The sequence below is a fragment of the Nycticebus coucang genome, chromosome 19 (genome assembly GCF_027406575.1).
Source record: "Nycticebus coucang isolate mNycCou1 chromosome 19, mNycCou1.pri, whole genome shotgun sequence".
In the NCBI taxonomy this organism is placed as follows: Eukaryota; Metazoa; Chordata; class Mammalia; order Primates; family Lorisidae; genus Nycticebus; species Nycticebus coucang.
The window spans coordinates 55497967-55519581 of record NC_069798.1 but is presented as its reverse complement, the minus strand read 5'-3'; the positions used below and the strand labels follow the sequence as shown (position 1 = coordinate 55519581).

Below are 21615 nucleotides of genomic sequence, written 5' to 3'. Positions count from 1 at the left end.
GCTGTGCTTCTGCTGTGATGCTTTATGGCTCTGTCCTGTATTATCCCTAGATGCGTATCTGTTTCTCCCACGCTGATCGTCTTTGAGGGCTACATGCAAACCTTTCTCATCTCTGTGTCTCCTGTAACTCTGAAGGGAAGAGGCAGCTTCTGGAGCCCAGCAGCCTGGGCTCATGTCCCAGCTCAGCTACTAATTTGAACAAGTTATTTAAGTTCTCTGTGCTTCAATTTTCTCATCTGTTAAAAGAAGGTTGTTCAAATTAAATAATCTATGGAAGTTGCTTATCTTGGCATATAGAGTAAGCTCTCAGGAAAGAAGAATCCTAGCCATGTCAAAGCAAAATGTTCTTTAGCTGTGGATGATTGACAAGGAAGATTATAAACATTTACATGTCAAGGATCAGCATTGTGTAAGGCCCAAAGACCCCCGTGCACCATTGTTAACTGGAGCAAAATAAAGGGCACACCTCTCTGGGTCTCATCTGGCTTCCTCACCTCCCCCATCAGCCTTTTTTCCTCGGATCTCCATCCTTCAGTCATCTTGGCTTTCGATGTGTATTAGACTCCTGTTACTAAAATCAAAAATAGCTTAAATGAGATGGAAGTGTTTTCTCTTATGCAAACTGTCATAGGCCCTTCGCTCAGTGGGGAACATGGTGACTGAACAATGTCATGATCTCAGGTTCCTCGTGTGTGGATGAGGACCCAACGCTGGGCCTCACATTGTCCGGGACGGCTACCACCGCCACCACAGTCACAGTCCCACTCTGGGGAGGTGAAGAGGGGAAGGAGGCGGGCATGTGTCCCTTCCATTTGAGAGTAGACCTGGAAGTTGTGCACATCTCCGCCTTTCATACCCTGTTGGCCAGTCTAACTCACAAGTCCCTGCCTGGTGGGCTGAGTGGCTGGGAAGTGTTGCCTTTATTCTGGGTGTTATGTCCACAGCTGTAATTTGGGTTTCTGTTACTACAGAAAAAAAAAGAGATAGTAGATACAGGAAAACAGCTGTCTCTGCCACAATAGTGACCTGAAAGTGCGGCTGCTCTAGGTAATTTGGGGCCACCCGAGGAAAAAAATGGAAGGCAATATTTAAAAACAAGTTTAGGGGTTATTTGCCTTAGAGCTCTGGCGCTAAGAATGCTTTTCTATTCCGCCTTGGCAGTGAGAAGTTAATTTTTTTTATTAGTTTTAAAATATAACATTTTCTTATTCCAGAGTAATAACCTGATAATTATAAAACATGTAGAAAATGCAGGCAAGCAAAACGAAGGCAATTAAAATGGCCACATGTTTGTAGTTGAGGCATCATGTGCAGAAAGGTGAGAGTTGAGGGCCTGAGAACGGATCCGTGTGAGGAAGGGGAAAGAGCAAAGAAGCAGTGCTGGGCTGCAGAGAAAATCCCAAAGCGGGAGGCCAAGAGGGGCAGCCAGGAAGCTCTCAGGAATGCGTAGTCACCATGCGGGACGACTTCGGTTCCCTGGCATGTCATGCACCAAGCAGGGCTTGGAGATGGCGACCTGCCTGATGAATGGTGGCAGCATCACCAGTAACCACGCAGGCATTCCTACCATGCTCAGAGAGGTAAGGATAGCATCAGAATAAATAAGTGCCTAGGACCTTGGGCATCGGCTCCGACAATGTTACTGTAGACAGTGCCAGGGAATAGTCTCCATTTCTCCATGCTCTGTCTCTAGACGGTAACCCAGTGTAAGGATCACAGCTTATTAGGGCTTTCAAAACTTAGCAGCTATGGGAATAAGTGAGAGCAGAGATTGTTGATTTAAACATGATTTACAAATCGTCCTGTAAGACCTTATCTAGAGCAAATTTCTATCCAGGTATTTGAAGTGTAAAAAGTTAAGACTGGTGAACATCCTAGTACATGACATTGTAGTTTCCTAAAGCAATTTTTTAATGACTGCCATGTGTTGGTTTGGGGTGACTTGGTCAAAAGCAGTATGGTTGAAACCTAATTGGTCGCTGTAATGACTTGGTAAATCCAAAATGTGACTCTTCACCATCGGGGTTGACTAAGTGAATCATGATGGGTGTGATCATGACAATGTATGGTCATGTTCAAACAGTCATGAATGTTACTCTGTAACCATTTTCAAAACCAGGAGTTTCTGAAGTCATTGAAAAACCTGACATTAGACATGTACCAAAAGGCTGAGAAAAATAATGATCCTTTGATTATTCCCTTTCATTTTCTCTTGTTACAAAACCAATTCATGCTCGTTGTTGAAAAATCAGAAAATACACACAAAAAGAATGCAAGGAACATCTGTTATCTCATCCAGATAAGGAGAACCACTTGTCAATGACGTGAGACCTTAACCTAGTATATTTTTTAAAGCAACAGCAAATATCTTACTACGTATATACACATACATATATAGACATATACAAGTTTATTTTTTGTGAAGATAATATCAAACCTAACATTTTTCAATTTGTTTTCTTTTTTTCTTCTTACATTTGCTCCTACATTCCATTGTTGTCTAAATTAGGGAAAAGTCACCAGCAAATGAAGTAGTGATGGTTGATGAAGGGAAAACTCACGTAAGGAGGTAAAGGAAGGAGGGGATTTGTGGGTTGGAGGAGAGGTGGCCTGTGCTAGGTGTGATAGTGACACAGCTGCAAAGGGGAAGTCCATCAATCCAAGGTTCTTGTTTCCAAAGCCCCTCTGGACCCTGGCCGTCTGTGTGCTGGAAACCTGGATTGACCCTTTGAGTGTGAAGCATGCTAATATGCCAAGGAGACAGACTGTCAGGACAGCATGTGGAGGTGGCCACGTGCGTTCTCAGCTTTGCAGCGTGAGCTAGTGCTGGCATGGCCTCTGAGTTCCTGAGCCAGAGTAAACAGAGATCTGATCACGTGCACGTAATCATTGAGATGGATGTGGCATTGACCATGAGAAGGTGGAATGCTTCAGTGAAGCCCTGAGAGGGCTTCACTTCTGTGAGCTAGTAAAATCATCTCTGAGCTGGACTGAACATGACAGATGCACAGATGGTTGAGATGCGGGTCCCTGTGTTGTTTTCAGAGAGCATCTGACACTTAAGGTCAGACCTGATGGGAGCTGCAGCAGAATCTGCCTGCCTCCTCTGCTCTGTAGCACCCACGGTGTCCTGGGGCAGGGAGGGAGTCATGTGGGCACATGGCCAGAATAGCAGATTTCTTCTTATATTTTCCACTGGACGTAATGTATGCCAGCATTCACTAAGCTCTTTATGCATTTAGCTCTTACCCCAAGCCTATGAGGTAGACACTGTTACTCTCCCATTTTACAGATGAGCAAACTGAGTCAGCGTGACTCAATGTCAATTATCTGAGGCCCACAGCTGGAAAATAGCAGAGCCTGGAATCCAACCTGAAATTACATCCCTAAGGCCCAGGGCTCGAACCTCCTGCTATGCTATCTTTTGAGGAGGCATATGATAAATATTTGTTCAGTGAAGAAATGACCACTTGTGGCTTTGGAATATACACCTTCTAGTTGTTACCATCTAAAAATAACTTTTTATTTTTCTTGTAATTGGAACAGCTGAAACTCAGAGGCTGCCAGGATCTGGCTTTTAGTGATTAGAGGAATGACCTAAGCTGCCTTGCTTCCTCATTGCTCATTGTGTGGCGAAAAAATATATAAAATTTACCACTTTAACCACCATACCTGTTGGAGTCCTTTCAATTCCTTTGTGTGCACATCCAGTAGAGGAGTTACTGGATCGTACTATAACTCTGTGTTTTATTTTTTGAGGTGCTGTGATACCATTTTCATTCTTCCATCTTGACCATCAGTAATTACGCGAACATTGGCAAGTTCTGCCTAACATGTTCCCATGCTGCTCTTCATATGTCACCAAGGTTTGTTCAGAATAAATAAGTGTGGGGTTGTTTTTAGCTTACTTTTATTCTTTTCTTTTTTAAGACAGAGTTTTACTCTGTCTCTCTGGGGTGGAGTGTGCGGCATCATCATAGTTCACAGCAACCTCGAACTCTTGGGCTTGACCAATCCTCTTGCCTCAGCCTCCCAAGTAGTGCCCACCACAACACCCAGCTAGTTTTTTCTATTTTTAGTAGAGATGGGGTCTTGAACTCATGAACTCAAGGGATCCGCCTTCCTTGGCCTCCAAGAGTGCTAGTTCTATAGGCATGAGCCACTGAGCCCTGCCTGTGTTTAATTTACTCTCTCTTTCTTAAATTTTTTCAGGTTAGTTGAGGGTACAAAGAATTAGGTTACAATGTTTGTTGTAGGTAAAGTCCCTCTTATAATCGTGTTCCACCCCAAGAGGGGTGCCATACACCCCAACATTGTGCCCACTAAGTGGAAGCAAACCCCTCCCCTCCCTCCTCCTTTCTTCCTCTCCCTCATTCCCCCACCCTGTACCTTGAATTGATATGAGTTTTTCTCTTATGTGAGTATTAGATTGTCTACTGGCTTCATATTAGAATTGAGTACATTGGATTCTTGCCTCTCCATTCTTGTGATGCTTTACTAAGAAGAATGTGTTATGGCTGCCGTGGTAAACACGATATTGTTATACTTGCCCAGAAGGAGCACTCTGTATGGTTAAAAGGCTGGAGCCAAGCACACGCAGATGGGAGGTGAGTCATGTTATTCAGTTCTGTTGTCAGGGCATCTACTGTAAAAAGAATTCTAAGAAGCTCTCACAAAGTCATGCAAAGCAAGGGAAGAAGGAAGAGAGGAAAGGTTCTCTAAAGAAATTCAGGATTGCTGTTAAAGCCTCAGCCCTTTTAAGTTAGCCCTGGGGGAGCATCACCTTCTGTGCACTCCTGGCAGGAGCTTCTGATGGACTCCCTTCTCAGGCATGCCCCAGTAGGCTTGGAATGATGAAAATAAGTTATATGAGTTGGGTTTTCCAGTTTGTAAATCTCATATGTCTTCAGTTAGTACTGAGTGATTGAAAATGTGAGGAAGTCACCATGTAGTTTGCCTTTAGGAGCTGTCATCAAAAGGGGTTTGTTGTCTAGAATGAAATATGAAATTGAAGGGGCTCTGTAAAGATGTCTGGAAGTTCTGTGCCCCTGACTTGGATTGTCTACTGGTGGGCAGACTCCACTCAGTTTTTGGCTTGGTGTCCCAGAATCTTGAACTTCTTGGGTACAGTTTTCCAAAAGAATAAAACTCTTGGTGGTGCCTGTGGCTCAAAGGAGTAGGGCGCCGGCCTCATATGCCAGAGGTGGCGGGTTCAAACCCAGCCCTGACCAAAAACTGCAAATAATAATAATAATAATAATATAAAAATATTTTAAAAAGCATGAAATTAAAAAAAAAAAAGAATAAAACTCTTGCTTCTTGCAGCTGTAGGCAAAGGGGACAGGCTACCTGCTTCTCACCAGACTTCCAAATCAGCTTGCTGTCTTCTGGCCTCCACTGTCCTCAGTAGCTGGTGTGTCTACTTTCTAAGCCTGGCTGAGGTTCTGCGGAGCGGGCCTGCTGACCTCTCCACACTCACCTCGTCTAGAGGCTTTTAAGGTTGAAGTCCCTCTGCTCTTCAGTATCACACTCCAGCCTTCCATCCACTTGCTATAGTCATATGTTGGTTCAGGGTTAGAGAGGGCTCCTAAATCTACAGGGCATAGGGGTTTGCATTTTTATTTCTTGTTTTGATTACTTGGGGTTAACTTGTAAAAGAAGAAAGGAATAAAAATATTACTTTTCCATCATCTTGGCATCGGAAGTTTCTCCCCCAGTCCCTTTCCCCCTGCCACTGAGTTATTAGAAGAAGAGACCCGTCTGCCACTGAATAGAGCTGGAAGAGACATGAGTTTTCTTGTTGTGTTCATAAAGCTGTAGGGAGAACACTATTCTGACCTTGGACCAGCCCCTATGCTGAGCACCTTTATTCTACTATCTGTAATCTGGGCAATACTTCTTTAAGGCGAGTATAATCTATTCATGTTTTACCCTTGAGGAAGCTGAGGCTCCGCAAGCTGAAGGAATGAGACGAAGGTCATATCCCTTTCCCCTTAAATATCACAGCCAGAGTTATAAACCACTTTTGCTAAACCCCAAAGCCAGTACACCATCCACCACACATGAACTCTAAAATACTCTTTAAAAAAGCGTGGTCCTCTTTCACTTTTTTTTTTTTAATTTATTGTTGGGGATTCATTGAGGGTACAAGAAACCATGTTACACTGATTGCATTTGTTAGGCAAAGTCCCTCTTACAACTGTGTCTTGCCCCCAAAAGGTGTGGCACACACCAAGACCCCAGGTCCTCTTTCACTTTTTAAAAAAATCTAATATAACTGGTACATGAATGGGCTGCTAGGCAAGGGAAAGTCTAAATAAAATTTACCCTTGCATTGAACCAAGTATTTAAATATTTGTCTACTAATTCATTTGACATTTCAAAATCTTTTCTAGTCCTCTCCACAGGCAGTTTTAAATGTCTTTTCTGGGCTCTGATCTAACAATCAGCAGACGTTGATCTAACAATCAACAGAGATGCTCTCTCTGTTACCTTCATTTTCCTGATTTAGTTTTTCCTTCCAAAAGCTCTCACGCACCTGGCTGGTAAGATGTATTTCTGGCTGCATCATTTTTATTTGACTTTTTTTTTTAAGCACGCATTAATATTCCAGGGCCCCCGAGGGAGACCTCTGCAGACTTTCTTGATTACCAGATGTCACTCTTTTTATGTAACAACCATCTAATCACCACTGTCTTTTGCCAAGAAATGAGAGAAGTATTTGTATTTGGAAAAACCAAGCTACAACACGTGAAGCGTACTAAGAACAACAGCCTTCCCAAAATCCATATGGGCTTTTCCCATCTCAGTTTATTTTTCTTAAAGATAACAGCCACACAGTGTATTTGTAGTTAGATTTAACAAGCGTCCATGCAGGATTTCACTTTGGCTGTCTCAACTTCATTATACATCAATTACATTGTAAGTAATCATTGAAACAATGTAACATGTGCAGCCAGCGTTTATTTTTTATACTTTGGAGTATCTCATTATTTATTTTAAATGATTTATGATTGATGGGTATTTAACATGCAAAATAATATATTCCCAGGAGCTCTGGGAAGACAGAACAATGCACCAGAGTCTCAAACTCCCTCCCTTGAGCAGAAAGCTGGGGTTAGTTATGCAATTAAGACAGAAACCCAAATAAGAAATTAATTCTAACCTTAGCAGGTATTTAAATGAGGCATGCTCTTTCTGAAACTTAGATCTTCTCCTGACAGAGTTCTATAGCCTTTTGAAAGCATATCAAATCCCTTCATTGTCATTTAATTTCATAAAAAAGGCAAATGACAGGTTGCTTCTGGCTCTACCTTGTGTCTGGTCCATAAGCCCTTGAAATGCTCAAAAAAGGTCAAGTGCTCAAGTTTAATGTCTTTGATGCGGAAAGAGAGATTGTAAGGATCGTTTTCACTTGTGTGGATTTTAAGATGCCCTGGAACATCTCAGAGGTCTGTACTTAAATAGACACAGATAAAACCATATGTTTAAATGTGGTGTTAGACATGAGACTTGCCTTTCAAAAACACATGGGGTTTTTTCCCTCCCTTATCTGACTTTCTCATGAATCACTTGGATTTCAAATCATCTAGTGTACTGCTCTTTATTTTAGAGGATCATGTAGGACAGTCTCAAGTAATTCAGTAAGTAAGAACTGTAAAGTTTGCGATTAATGCTCTCCTAAGCCAGTTTTCTCTCTGGTTGTTAAGATCTTGGTCTTTCTTAAACCACAGAAAACTAGGCAGAGTTTAAGTTTCACTGAATGCAAAGATAGATCCTGGCCCTCTGCTACAAACAAGCATCATCATCAGACATTTCTATCCCCCTGGGCTTTTCTTGGCATGTATAATTACAATTTAGTTGGCGATGTTGGAAAATTATGTTTAATGAGAAAACTCTGGGCATTACCACACATCATCTGTATTATTAATTAGGTGGGTGGATGGATAATTTCCTACGAACATAAAATGTGCCTTCATATTAATTTATATTAGGAGGACAAGTGCAGTCAAGCAAATAATGAGGGAAGGGGTAACCTTACCTGTTCCACTCAAGTCTGGTTCAGGAGCATCTGAAATGTCACTGTTTTTGTAACAAAACTTTACTTCCATGCTTTGAGACTACCTGCTTTAAGATTCTACCATAGCTGAGCCACACGTGACAAATTTTTCAGAGGGAACAATGAAGTGGCTTTGCTATACCCAACTGGGCTTCGATATCATCTCTTATCAAATCTGACTTTTATAAACTTAATAATCTTTTATAAATTTTTCATAAAACTTAAAAATCATGGATTTAATAAAATGTTTATAAATGTTTGTTTTGAGAAGAGATTGCTTAAAATTTCTCTTTTTTTTTTTAATTTTTTTTTTGTAGAGACAGAGTTTCACTTTATTACCCTCGGTAGAGTGCCGTGGCCTCACACAGCTCACAGCAACCTCCAACTCCTGGGCTTAGGTGATTCTCCTGCCTCAGCCTCCCAAGTAGCTGGGACTACAGGCGCCCGCCACAACGCCCAGCTATTTTTTTGTTGCAGTTTATCTGGGGCTGGGTTTGAACCTGCCACCCTCGGTATATGGGGCCAGTGCCCTGCTCACTGAGCCACAGGCGCCACCCTGCTTAAAATTTCTCTTAAGGATGATAGTCCACCTCACAGACCAGGCACACAAATTGACTAACACAAGCTAAGCATCCCTAATCCAAAGATCCAAAATGTTTTCAAAGCAAATGCTCACTGGAACATTTCATATTTTAGGTTTTTGGATTACAGATGCTCAACTGGTAAGTAATCTCCAAATTTTGCAAAACTGAAGCACTTCTCTAGTCCCGAGTATTTTGGGTAAGGGGTGCTCAATCTGTAACCTAACCTAAGTATAACCTAATCTAGTTAGAGTATACTAATTTGAAAGAGTAGAAAATGATGTTGGTAAGTTGGGTTTTTTTTTATTTATTATTATATTTTTATTGTTGGGGATTCATTGAGGGTACAATAAACCAGATTACACTGATTGCATTTGTTAGACAATGTCCCTCTTGCAATTGTGTCTTGCCCCCAAAAGTTGTGGCACACACCAAGGCCCCACCCCCCTCCCTCCTTCCCTCTCTCTGCTCTTCCTTTCCCCACCCTCTCCCTCCTCCTTTCTCTCTCTGCTCTCCCCCACCGTGTCCTTAATTGTCATTAATTGTCCTCATATCAAAATTGAGTACATAGGATTCATGCTTCTCCATTCTTGTGATACTTTACTAAGAATAATGTCTTCCACTTCCATCCAAGTTAATACAAAGGATGTAAAGTCTCCATTTTTTTCTTATTAAATAGTATTTTTTTTAAAATAGTATTCCATGGTGTACATGTACCACAGCTTGTTAATCCATTCTTGGGTTGGTGGGCATTTAGGCTGTTTCCACATTTTGGTGATTGTAAATTGAGCTGCAATAAACAGTCTAGTGCAAGTATCCTTATGATAAAAGGATTTTTTTCCTTCTGGGTAGATGCCCAGTAATGGGATTGCAGGATCAAATGGGAGGTCTAGCTTCAGTGCTTTGAGATTTCTCCATACTTCCTTCCAAAAAGGTTGTACTAGTTTGCAGTCCCACCAGCAGTGTAAAAGTGTTCCCTTCTCTCCACATCCACGGATGCTGGTAAGTTTTTATTAGAATGTGATGGCTGGGTGTGGTGGCTCACGCTTGTAATCCTAGCACTCCTGGAGGCTGAGGTGGGTGGATTGCTTGAGCTTAGGAGTTCAAGACAAGCCTGAGCAAGAGTAAGACCCTGTCTCTACTAAAAATAGAAAAACTATGCAGGTGTTTTGGTGGGCGCCTGTCTTCTCAGCTACTTGGGAGGCTGAGGCAAGAGGATTGATCAAGAGTTTTAGGTTGCTGTGAGCTTTGACACTACAGCACTCTACCCAGGGTGACAGAGTGAGTCTCTGTCTCAAAAATAAATAAACTGTGATGGAAAATATAAATTCAAGTGTATCAAAATTCTTAGAAGGCCTTATTTCACCTCATTGAGGGTTTTGACCATTTGATGGTCACAGACACCGCGTCATTTCCCAAATCGGTGATTTGGACTCCTTTCTCCAGTACAACATACAAATGTGTGTTCACACGGGTGGTGTAAGAGGTTAGCTGGTAGACTGTATTTAACTTAGTTTTTCTTCGTCTTAGAAAGCATGCCCAACACAAAAGAGAGAGAGTGATGTTGCAATGGGAATAACCTTGAATCTGACTTTGTTGTTACAATGGGATGGGTATGTTCTGGAGATTTGCAGATTCACTAAACCCTTATCCTAGACCTCTCGTGTGTGATGTTGGAAGTGGTAAAGAGAAATTCATAGGGATCCAGCTGGGAGAGAAGGGAAAAGTAATTGATGGAAGCAGGAGACAGAGAGACGAGGAGTGCTGGCTCCAGTGGAGTGGTGGGCATTGCACTGTTTTACTTAAACAGTAAACTTTTAAGTTTACTGGGGAAACTTTGTAACTGTGTAGGTCCATTTTCTCCCCTACACTTGTCCATATTTACTACATCTACATGCATTCTAAGCCTTGCAAGACGATGTTATCATTTTTGCTTTAAAAAAATTAGAAGCAATAAAAAGTTTTTCGTGCCCAGATATTTGTCATTCATGATGCTCTTCGTTCCTTCCCAAAGATTCACGTTTCCCTTCATGTCACTTCCCTTTAGCCCTAAGAACTTCCTGCAGCATACTTTATAGTACAGGTCTGCTGGTGATGAATTCTTCATTTTCTTTTATCTAACATGTCTTTATTTTGCCTTCATTGTTGACGGATGTTTTGCTTCTGGGTTGAACAAGTTTGCTCTCTTAGCACTTAAAAGATGTCACACCACTGTCCTCAGGTTACTATAGACTTTCCATGAGAAGCTCATAGCCATTAAAATCATTCTTTTCCTATATATAGGGTGAAATTTCTCTCTGCTTACAGGATTTTATCTTTGGTTTTCAACAGTTTGATTATGTCTCGAGGCATTTTGTCTATGTGGCTATTTAACCTGTTTGCAGTTTGCTACCATCTTTAATCTGTAAGTTTGTGTCTTTTGCTACATTAGGGAATTTTTCAGCTATTGTTGTTTCAAATATATTTTTCTGTTCCATTCATTCTTTCCTGTCCTGAAACTCCAAATGCCATACATGAGACCTTTGAAATTGGCACACAAATCCCTGACTCTTTGCTCATTTTGGCCTTTTTCCTTTCTTCTTCAGATCGGATCATTTCCACTAAGGTATTTTCGAATGCACTAATTCTTTCCTGCAGTCTCTGGCCTCATCTCTCTCTCCATCCTTCTGTTCAACACATCCAGCAAGATTTTTCGATTTTTAGATATATCTTTTAGTTTTAGAATTTCCATTTTGCTCTTTTAAGTTTCTGCACTGAGATTTACTGTTTTTAATTCATTAGAGGTATATTTTCCTTTATGTCATTGAACATAGTTAAGTAGCTACTTTGAAGTTTGCTGATTCCAACATGTGGATTATCTTGGAGTGTGCCCCATCCAATTACCTTCTCTCTCGAGAATGGGCTGCATGCTATGTTGTAAAGACCTGGCATCTTGCTGTTTTCATTTGGTGTGTACATGTTTTTCTTCTAGCAGGCAATTAGTTTGGTTAAGCTAAAGTGAAACCTCTGGCCTGTGACAGGTGGCACCTCAAGCCCTCCTCCAGCCCCTTTGACCTTAGCTCAGTATTTTCGGTCTGTTCCTTCTATACCTGGCTTAAAAGTCAGCCAGAGATGAGGCAGAGCTCACACACAGAATTTGGGGCTCTCCTTCTCTAGCCTTGGCCTTTCCACGTTTCCCCTTCAATTTCTCATAGTCAGCGTTGCCCAAGCTTTGTCCCCTGCTCAAAGCAAACTAATGCTGCTGATTAAGGTTTAGATTCCCCAGGACACATGGTTACTGTGACCTGCTTTTAGACTGAAGCCCTAAAAACAGAAAATTTACCATGTCAGTCCCCTTAGTCAAAATTTCAGCTCTTCTCCCCAATCTTCCTACTTTTATTCCCTCTTCAGAGCCTTCAAGTAGCCCTTTTCTTCTTTTTTTTGTCCAGAATGTGTAGTTGACACCTGGAGGAGGCTTGGTCTGTTAGGAGTTAAAGACCCCTACACCAGGCATAATCTCTCCAGTGGAGGTTTGAATTTTGAAATGACACCATTTCTCTACCTCGGATGGAATCTTGAATATTTATGTTAGATATTACCTGTTTGCTGTTTTTTTGTTTGTTTGTTTTTTAAACTTCAGTCTTCAGTTAAGTTTTTGACGTTTATTTCTGATCTGTTCCGTTTTTTTTTTTTTTTTTTTTTGTAGAGACAGAGTCTTACTTTATGGCCCTCGGTAGAGTGCCGTGGCCTCACACAGCTCACAGCAACCTCCAACTCCTGGGCTTAAGCGATTCTCTTGCCTCAGCCTCTCGAGTAGCTGGGACTACAGGCGCCCGCCACAACGCCCGGCTATTTTTTGGTTGCAGTTCAGCTGGGGCCGGGTTTGAACCCGTCACCCTTGGTATATGGGGCTGGCACCCTACCGACTGAGCCACAGGTGCCGCCCTGTTTGCTGTTTTTTTAATTTAGTTGATTTAGGTGCTTTTGGTCCCTCATGCAGTACAGGTATTTTTTTAAAAATCACTCAAATGGGAATCATAATGCTTGTTTGGGTCCCAGTCTCAATAATAGTGGGCTACCTAATTATCACTATAATTAGTAATTATTATATTGTAATTAGTCCATAATTATCTGGTAATTATCATGGTGCTTTTTGGCCTGTAGGTAGAGAGACCTGGCCATCCTTAAATGTTCATACTTTATAGTCTTTTAATTCAGTATCTTGAAGTCTCAGAGTTAATTTATTTCATAGCATTCAAAGGGATTTCATATATTACGTGGCAGAAAGGATAACCTGGTGGTTTAAAGATATATTCACATGTTAACATGTATTGGCAACATGCTTTTATTCAGATTGCCTTAAAAATACTCCACCCCATGACTTAGCAATTATGAATTGGGCTGCAATAAACATTCTGGTGCAATTATAACAAATATCTTTGTTATAATGTGATTTTTGGTCTTCTGGATATATACCTAGTAGAGGAATTGTAGGATCAAATGGCAGGTCTATTTTTAGATCTCTAAGTGCTGTAAAAAGTATCTAATGTACTCAGCCCTACTATGAAACTAAGTTATAGCTTTCATATGAAATTATAACCTAAGAATATGGGGAAAGGGAGGGGAGGGGAGGGCAGGGCAGGGAGAAGTGGAGGGAGGGTCATTGGTGGGACCACACCCACGGTGCATCTTACAAGGGTACAAGTGAAACTTACTAAATGTAGAATATAAATAACTAAGAAAATGCCAGGAAGGCTATGTTAACCAGTATGATGAAAATGTGTCAAATTGTATGTAAAACCAGTGTATGGTTTTATACCATACTCTGCATTAATGTACACAGCTATGATTTAATAAAAAAAATTCCACCCCTACTTTGCTTTATACTTTAGTTTTTCCTAGGCACAAGTTTTCATTCAAAAATAATAACTGAAAAGAATTTTACTTTTAATTTAACATCACCTTTAAGATGTTTTGTTTGTTTGCCTCTTAGGAAAAAGTGCTGCAAAGGATATAAATTTGTTCTCGGACAATGTATTCCAGAAGGTATGTAACGTAAAAGATGACGTCGTCTCTCTTTATTAGTAAGTAATCATTAGGCATCTATACAGGTGGACGTGGAATGTAGGTGTGGCAGCTGTGTCTGATTATTTGTATGATTCTTTTTTTGGCATTAAATTCTTCTGATGCCAATTTCATTAGATGTAGCATACTCGGTCTAAATTATTACACGATGTGCACTCACACTGAGTCATTCTTACATAGCATTTCAGGGTTTATGATTAATAAGCTGTAATTCCTGAAGTGGCATGTCATACACAATCAGTACACAATCCTCCTCCCCGACCTCTCCACTTGCTTTCTCTATCTGCTCTTCACATGCTAATCTTTCAGCCCATTTGTGGCAACATCAGTAAACGCTATCTGAGTGCTCAGCCCAGCTTACTTTATTGCATTATCGCACAGAGCACAGTTTGGGGTTTTTTTTTACTCAGTTAGCAGTAGACGAGCCCCTCCTGTTTATTGCTCTGTTCCATGAAAGGATGGGAGAGTTCATTGAACCATAGCTATGATCTTTGAGAAAGCTGCCATTGGCAGCTCCACTTCACACATGATGGTTGATGTGGCCTTGGGTCTCTCTAAGTCAAATTTTTCTGTGCCAGCCAGTTCCTTTGGTTAGTGCATGGTGGAAACAACCACAAGAGTCAAAATAATTGCATTCCTTTGCAAGCCAGCTTTTCCCAGTCACCAGCTGTGTCCTTTATATTGCAGTTGGCAGATACCAAAGAAAATCAAGTTTAGGTCAATCAATTTAAGATCCTAATTCAAGGCCTTGTCTGGCTTAATTAAAAGCACATTACATGGATACCACATACTTACCTTCAAATGTTCAGTATTGTGGTTTCAAATGTCTAGGCCTAAAACTAGTCTCCCTCACCCTAAGGTGAAACTACAGCACCTGTAATTAATATAACCCAGACCCAAGTATCTTCAGGAAATGTCACAAATGCTGGACATTGCTTTGCCAATAACTCAATCTCTGTTCAATGACTTTTCACTAGAACACTTTTTAGAGGTGATTTGTTTTAATCTTGTGGGAACACTCAGTGCTTTTTTCTTTTACTGAAGATATCTTCAGTTATAAAAGGTTTCTATCACCTAAGAATACAAAGTACAAATGCAGGATTTTAGAAAAGATTGCATACATGAGTTAGGGTTCTCCAGAGAAACAGAACCAACAGTACCAATAGTGTGGGTGTATGGAGAGAGAGAGAGGGAGGAATGGATTCAGTGGGACGGAGTGAGAGATTGAGATTATTTTTTAAGGCATTGACTTGTTAGATTGTGGAAATGAGAGTCCAAAATCTTCAGGGTAGGACACAGGCTAGAGACCCAGGGAAGAGCTACAATTCGAGTCTGTAAGCCTTAGGGGGAATTAGGTTTTTTTCTAAAATTAAGGTCTGCACCAGATTGGATGAGGCCCACCCACATTATGAGCAGTCATCTGCTTTACTCAAGGTCTACTGATTTAAATACTAATCTCATTTTTAAAATACCTCTGTAGAAATATCTAGAATGTTTAACCAAACATCCAGGCTTTAACCTAGTCAAGTTGTCACATAAAATGAATCATCACAAATCAATACCTTGTTAATTGGGCATGTATGTCTCCTTAAACTACACTTAACATCCATATAAAGACAATAACACGGTCATACCTCCACCTAACCTTATACAAGGATCCTGGGTGAAAATGCATGACCAATCCAAGGATACAAAGTCCTTGATACACTGTAATTCAAAATCTGTGATATGAAGTTAACAATACTTCAATACTGTGATATAAAGTTGATGCCCTTTATGACACATGATAATGGGCTAAGAGGGGAAAAAAACAAGATTTCCACATGCATACACATATATTCATAAAAAAGTACTCATGACAATTACAGTGCTTTTTTTTTTTTCTGTAGCTGGTCACATGGTCGCAGCTGGTATTTATAACTACCACTTCCTACTAACCTTTTCTGTATTTCCTTTGCCCTCAGCAAGCATCTCATCTGGTTGTGGTTGGTTCTTTCCCTGGTAAGGTGACCCAAACCTTCATTCCTGAGGGATCTGAGACTTGACTTCTTCTTAAAGTGAGTCACTGAGGTTTTCTGTGACTTTAATCGCAGAGCTTGGTGATGCTAAGGGACAACCTCTAAGGTGTTTCTTGCATTCTAGAAATAATCCTTACCTCCACTGTGGAAGTGTAGCACAATTTCCCTGTGGCAGTCAGGCTTAATTCTCCCAGCCAAAACAGTAACTCCTTTTTTGCTGGTGGGTGCAGAGGCATGAAGAGCCCTAAGTGTAGGTGGCATGTTAACTTTTAGTTCACTGGAATCATTGTTCTCCTTTTGAGAAGCATTTTCCCCTTTGGCACTAAGACCATTAGGCCAGCAGAGTAGAAAGCCATGGAAACAGGAAGCAGAAATTTTGCCGATGGATCACTAGAGGTACCAGCGTTGCCAGACCCACTTCTACCCCTTGATTCCTGGACCTGTGAGACCTGCTTATGGGAGAACCACATCATATATCTGATTCAGAGCATATACCTCTTCCTGTGAACCATGCCTAGGATTAACTGTTAGGGTACAATGGCCTAGCCAAGGTGATACACAATATTAACCATCAGAGATGGCAAAAAAAAAAACAAACCAAGAGTTTATAAATAAATATGTTAAGTAATGAGTGGAAGCAGCAGTTTTTATAATGTTGTTGCCTCCTATTCACTGCTTTAAGTCAGGGCTCAGTGAACTATGGGCTGTGGGCTGAGTCTGACTGACCGCCTGATTCTGTACGTTTGACTGTAATGCAGCCAAACCTACTCACTTCAGTATTGTCTGTGGCTTCTTTGCACCATAGCAGAGGCCTTGGATAGTTGCAGTAGACATCTGCAAGGCCAGAATGTTATCTGGCCCCTTTACAGAAAAATTTGCTGACCCCTGGGGTGATATCTTGATTGGCCAGGTGATAGGGTGATCTGACTTGTTTTAATTCAGCAATTATTAGTTGAGCATAAACTATGGGAAGGGAGTAGTGCTGGTGACTCCAGGGTTACAGTCCCTGTCGGGTGGCCAAACGGTCAGCAGAACTAGCAGCAGAGGAGCAAGAAAAGCTTTCACTGTGCACTGGGCACTGTGCTTGCTGCATCATTCAGCCTGATCTTCACAATAAAGGACGGAGTAAAAGAGAGTTCAGTCTTGCTATCATGGAAGGAGCTCATAGCTAAGTCTTGAGGTGAGAGAAGTCTTAAGAGATATAGTGCAGACCTCAAAGGCAAGAGTGATCTGTTTAATGTTGATTAGGGTACAGTTTAAAGGTGACATACACAGAGCTCTGCTTCAGGAAGGTTAGCCTGAAAGTGGCATGCAGAACAGAGTTAAGGAGTAAGAATCTTGGGATGAAGATCCTGTTTTATTTCTAAAGATCTGAGTCAGAATGGGGCCAAGTGAAATAGGCCAGAGAGGATAGAAAGGAATTATAAAAATAAAAGCTGTGTAACTGAAAGCTGATAGGCTCTGGGAAACAAGCATCAAAAAGGACTAAAGGTCAATTTATTAACCTTGCTTCCTACAGAAACTACACAAAATGGGGGGGGGGGAGAGATTTCATAAAAGACATAAACCCACAAGGACAAAGAACAGAGAAGAGAAGGTAATAGCAACAAATTTTAGAAGCTAGAGGACAGATGGGAGGTTGCAAATAGCTTAGCAAAGTGGGAGAGATGAATCTTTAGGTAGCATCAGGAAAAACTAAGGAATAGCCCAGTTTGTGCCAAAACAAGTAATAATCAATAGAACTAAAAATAAACTGGAAGTATGGATGAAAGTGATGTCAAAAACAGAAGGATTAACTAAAAGTCTGTAAAATGTCTCCTCCACACAATTCTGCCTTTTCCACAACCAGGCAGAAGACTAAAGGTATATTTCCTGAGAGAGGAAATGAGAAGCTTTTGAGACTGGGAGAGAGCCAAGATGAAAGTAAGGACTCAATACTAAAAGTGGAGGGATTCTGTAAATGCCTACACATTGAATACTGACTTCACTCTCATGCAAGGACTTGGACATTCTAAACAACTGATGAAAAAGGTCTTAAGGAAAATGTCATTGGAATATACCAGTCAAGTCACTTGCACTGAAGTCTAGAGTTTATAAAATCTACCATATGCAAAGAGCTTCTCTATGTAGCTATGTTTACTATTCAACAAGTAAACTCAAGTTGATATCCAAGGATCACCAGACATTAAAGGGAAGTCTTCAGAGAGAACATACAGGGAACAGGATCCTTAGGGAAAAAACAAACTACACATAAGGAAACTTCAAGATAAGTACCATCTTAGACCTCAGAGAGATTATAAAGATGGTACAGTATCTATGAAACAAAAATATGGTGTCAATAAAGTGGAATATTAAAAGAAGAAATAGAGAATTCTCAGGAATTAAAAACACGACCACAAAATGAAAACTGTAAAAGGATTTGGAAGATGAGATTGAGTAAATTTTCCAAGAACTAGTGGAAAACAATCAAAGAAATTAAAAACGAGAATATTAGAGGAACATTCCAGGCAATGTAGCATCCAAATAATTAAGGGTTCCACACAGAACAAAAATGAAGTCATTAAAGACATAATTCAAGAAAATTCTCCAGAATTGAAAAATATGAATTTTAGATAAAAAGGGCTCACCAAAGATTAAAATAGTCCCACAGAAAGGCACCATTGTGAAATTTTAGCACACTGGGGATAAAAAGTCCCTAAAATTTCTCAGGAAAAATGAGTCATACAAGATCAAGAATTAGAATCTCAGAGGACTTGTTTATAGAAATATTGAAAGCTGGAAGACAATGGAGCATGCCTTCAGAAATCTGAGGTAAAGTTTTCCAACCTAGAATTATATATGCAAGCTATTAGTAATCATTAAGTGTTAACAAAAGATACTTTTATACATGAATAATCTTAAAACTTTCCCCTCTGTTGTGACCCTTCTCAGGAAGCTATAGGAGGACGATGCTCCCCTGACATGAGGGAGTAAACAGAGAGGGAGACATGGGATCCAGGAGAGAGAGGAAGGATGGTGGTGGATGGGCATTCCAAGAAGTGGCCATGCAGCAGACCTACAGAGTCCTCTGGGAGAAACTGTCTCAAGATTAAATTAATAAAATGTAGGCCAAGCACAGTGCCTCACTCCTGTAGTCCTAGCACTCTGGGAGGCCGAAGCAGGTGGATTGCCTGAGTTCCAGAGTTCAAAACCAGCCTGAACAAGAGACACCATCTCTAAAAAAGAAAAATAGCCAAGCATTGTGGCGGGCACCTATAGTCCCAATTACTTGGAGGCTGAGGCAAGAAGATGGCTTGAGCCCAAGAGTTTGAGGTTGCTGTGAGCTATGACACCACTGCATCTACTGAGGACAACAAAGTGAGACTGTCTCAAAAAAAAAAATTTATAAAATGTCTAATGTGTTAGGGATTTTAAGAAGAGATTTGCAAAATGGGGGGAGTTTCTGGGATGAATGATCAATATCATCCGCCTGTTGGTATCTCTGAAATGGGATAAAATGAGGCTAATTTTCAAGTGTTGGGAAGCTGGATTTGCTGCCATTACTGAAACAATCGACTGCTTATGCAAGAGAGGAGGGAGGCTGGGATGAGTCTATCGTGTGCTGGAAGCGCCCAGAAAGGGGCATGTCCTGTCTTACTCTGCCAGTGTCTGTCTCTCTCCCCACCCTCACCTGTTACTAGCAGCGCCAATAGGTTAGCAACTGGCAAAGAAGAAATGTGGTCTCCAGAGTCCAAATCTCCAAGTAGCTCATGTGCGGTATGTAAAGCTAAAAGACAAAACTCAATAATTGGTACCACAAAAATATATAAGACAGTTCTTTCCATTCTAAGAAAAAAGGTCTTCAAGAAAGGCTAAGTAACCCAAGTATACTCAGGAAAGAATAGCTTTTATGTTGTTGTTATGGTACAAACACTAAATGTCATGGAACCAAAATTTCAGCATTACATTGGCCAGATGGAGAGAATAGGAAACGTGGATGTGGTTGGCAGTGGAGGGGCAGTGAAAGTGGCACACATCTCTTCTGGTGCTCAAAGTTAGTGGAGAGTACTTAAAAGTAAGAGGAAGAATCAATGCAAGTTGGCTAGAGATGCAGAGGTAAGCATGAAAAGACGTAGAGGAGTGAGAAGTGGTATTGCAGGAAGCAGGAATGGGAGGCCCAGGGGACAGCTGTCTTTTGGGACAAGCCCTGTTGGGTACCACGATCGTCCACAAGTACCTTTGTCAGCCTCTCAGCTTGTTTCCTCCCCTCCCCAGCTGCGGTGGTGACAGCTGACAGGGAAGCTCACAGCCAGTCACTCTGAGATCGTGCTCTTGGGCAAATGGAGCACAGAACGTTAATTGCCTAGAGGTGATGCTTATTTGAGGAAAACATATTTAGCCAGAAACAGGTTGTAGGGTTGGTCAGAACACCATGCAGGCAAAGCCAGCCTGGAGTCACAGTTGTGGGAAAGAGAATTCCAGGTCATCAGGAGAATGGCAGGATGCTGGTCACACCAACCCAGCCAGCATCGGGGCTGACAGCCACCCATTCACCTTGACAGGCAGTGGAGCAGAGCCAGACTCACTCTGTCCAAGGACAGTTTATCTGTCAGCACCTGGGGAAGATAATGCAGTGTGATTAACGAGATGCTGGGTCTGGTCTGGGAGTCAGTGTCGAGCTGAACTACTAAGTTAGAGTCAAGGTCCCTTTGGAGACCCATTAAATATCAGTTTGTAAGAGTGGAGAGGAAAAAAATACCCCAATTCTTTACAAGCTGCAGAGTGTCCATCCCGGTGTGTGCACACTGAAGGCTAAAAAGAGATCTCTAGCTGTTGAACATTCCCAACCCCCTCTCAGCATGTGGAATTGAGCCCCTCATACAACAATACACACACAAGCTGCAGCTCTCTACTAACTCACACGTGTTTCTGTTACAAAGCCTCCCTCGTATTCATTCAAGCCTGCCTGACTTCCAGCCTGCACTCCTACATTCTAATACCAATGCTTAATACCAGGTCACCTCAGAAACTTGAACAAATAACAACACAACAGCAGCATTCCCCATTTCTTGCATACCCACCACGTGCCAGGCACCTAAGGAAACAGGCTTATTGAGACCAGGGTTGGCCTTTCTTTAATGTGCGCCTGGAAGGATTGCCGCTCACTACAGCAGTCAGAGAAAAAGACAAAACAAGCCCCTGAGGAACTGCTGCAGAGCCTGGTCATCAAAAGCATCTTTGCTCTCTGAACAGTGACAAAGAACAAAGGACAATGAGGTGACCTAAGGTGAAAAAAATCAGAAATGATGGTTGCTTTTAACTGTGGTGATGCTGCATGTTAAGTCACCCATTGCTGGTACTCTTAGCAGGCGCCCCACAGCCTGAAAGAGTCAATGCCCCTCACGTGTAGCTCTCCACACTTCATATTTGCCCTTGAACAGAGGGTAGCCCAGTTACCTCGCCGCCTCCTGTTGCTGATGTGAGCTCACGCTTCTCTCTTTCAGACTATGACATCTGTGCTGAGGCTCCCTGTGAGCAGCAGTGCACAGATAACTTCGGCCGCGTGCTGTGCACCTGTTACCCAGGATACCGATACGACCGCGAGCGACACCGGAGGCAGGAGAGGCCGTACTGTCTGGGTGTGTGAGGACGCACCTGTCTCCCAGCTCCTGAGGGTGGGCCCTGTTCAGGTGGTTCTGTGCCCTGCTTTGCCTTCTGGTCAGCAGGACCAGCTCAGAGGCACTGCTTTAGTTTAGATTCCTCCTGTAAAATTCCCAGTTGGAGTTGTGCTTGGTACCTGGGGGTCACTGGCTGCCTTTCATCATGTTACACATATCCAACCATGTCCTAGGCAGTCTTCAAGGTACCCGTTAGGCCCTACGTGGCAGTGAGATATAGGAGCAGGAGAGGTGGC

General features: G+C 41.7%; 1 protein-coding gene across 2 annotated transcripts in view; it reads left to right on the top strand.

Annotated features, from left to right (window-relative positions):
• CCBE1 (collagen and calcium binding EGF domains 1) overlaps positions 1 to 21615 on the top strand; it is a 221625-nt gene that overhangs the window by 168326 nt on the left and 31684 nt on the right. For both annotated transcript variants that reach the window (XM_053571849.1, XM_053571850.1), the window contains exons 3-4: positions 13613 to 13665; positions 21206 to 21340. In XM_053571849.1, the coding sequence (XP_053427824.1) occupies positions 13613 to 13665; positions 21206 to 21340 (188 nt within the window). The remainder of the gene's footprint in view (positions 1 to 13612; positions 13666 to 21205; positions 21341 to 21615) is intronic.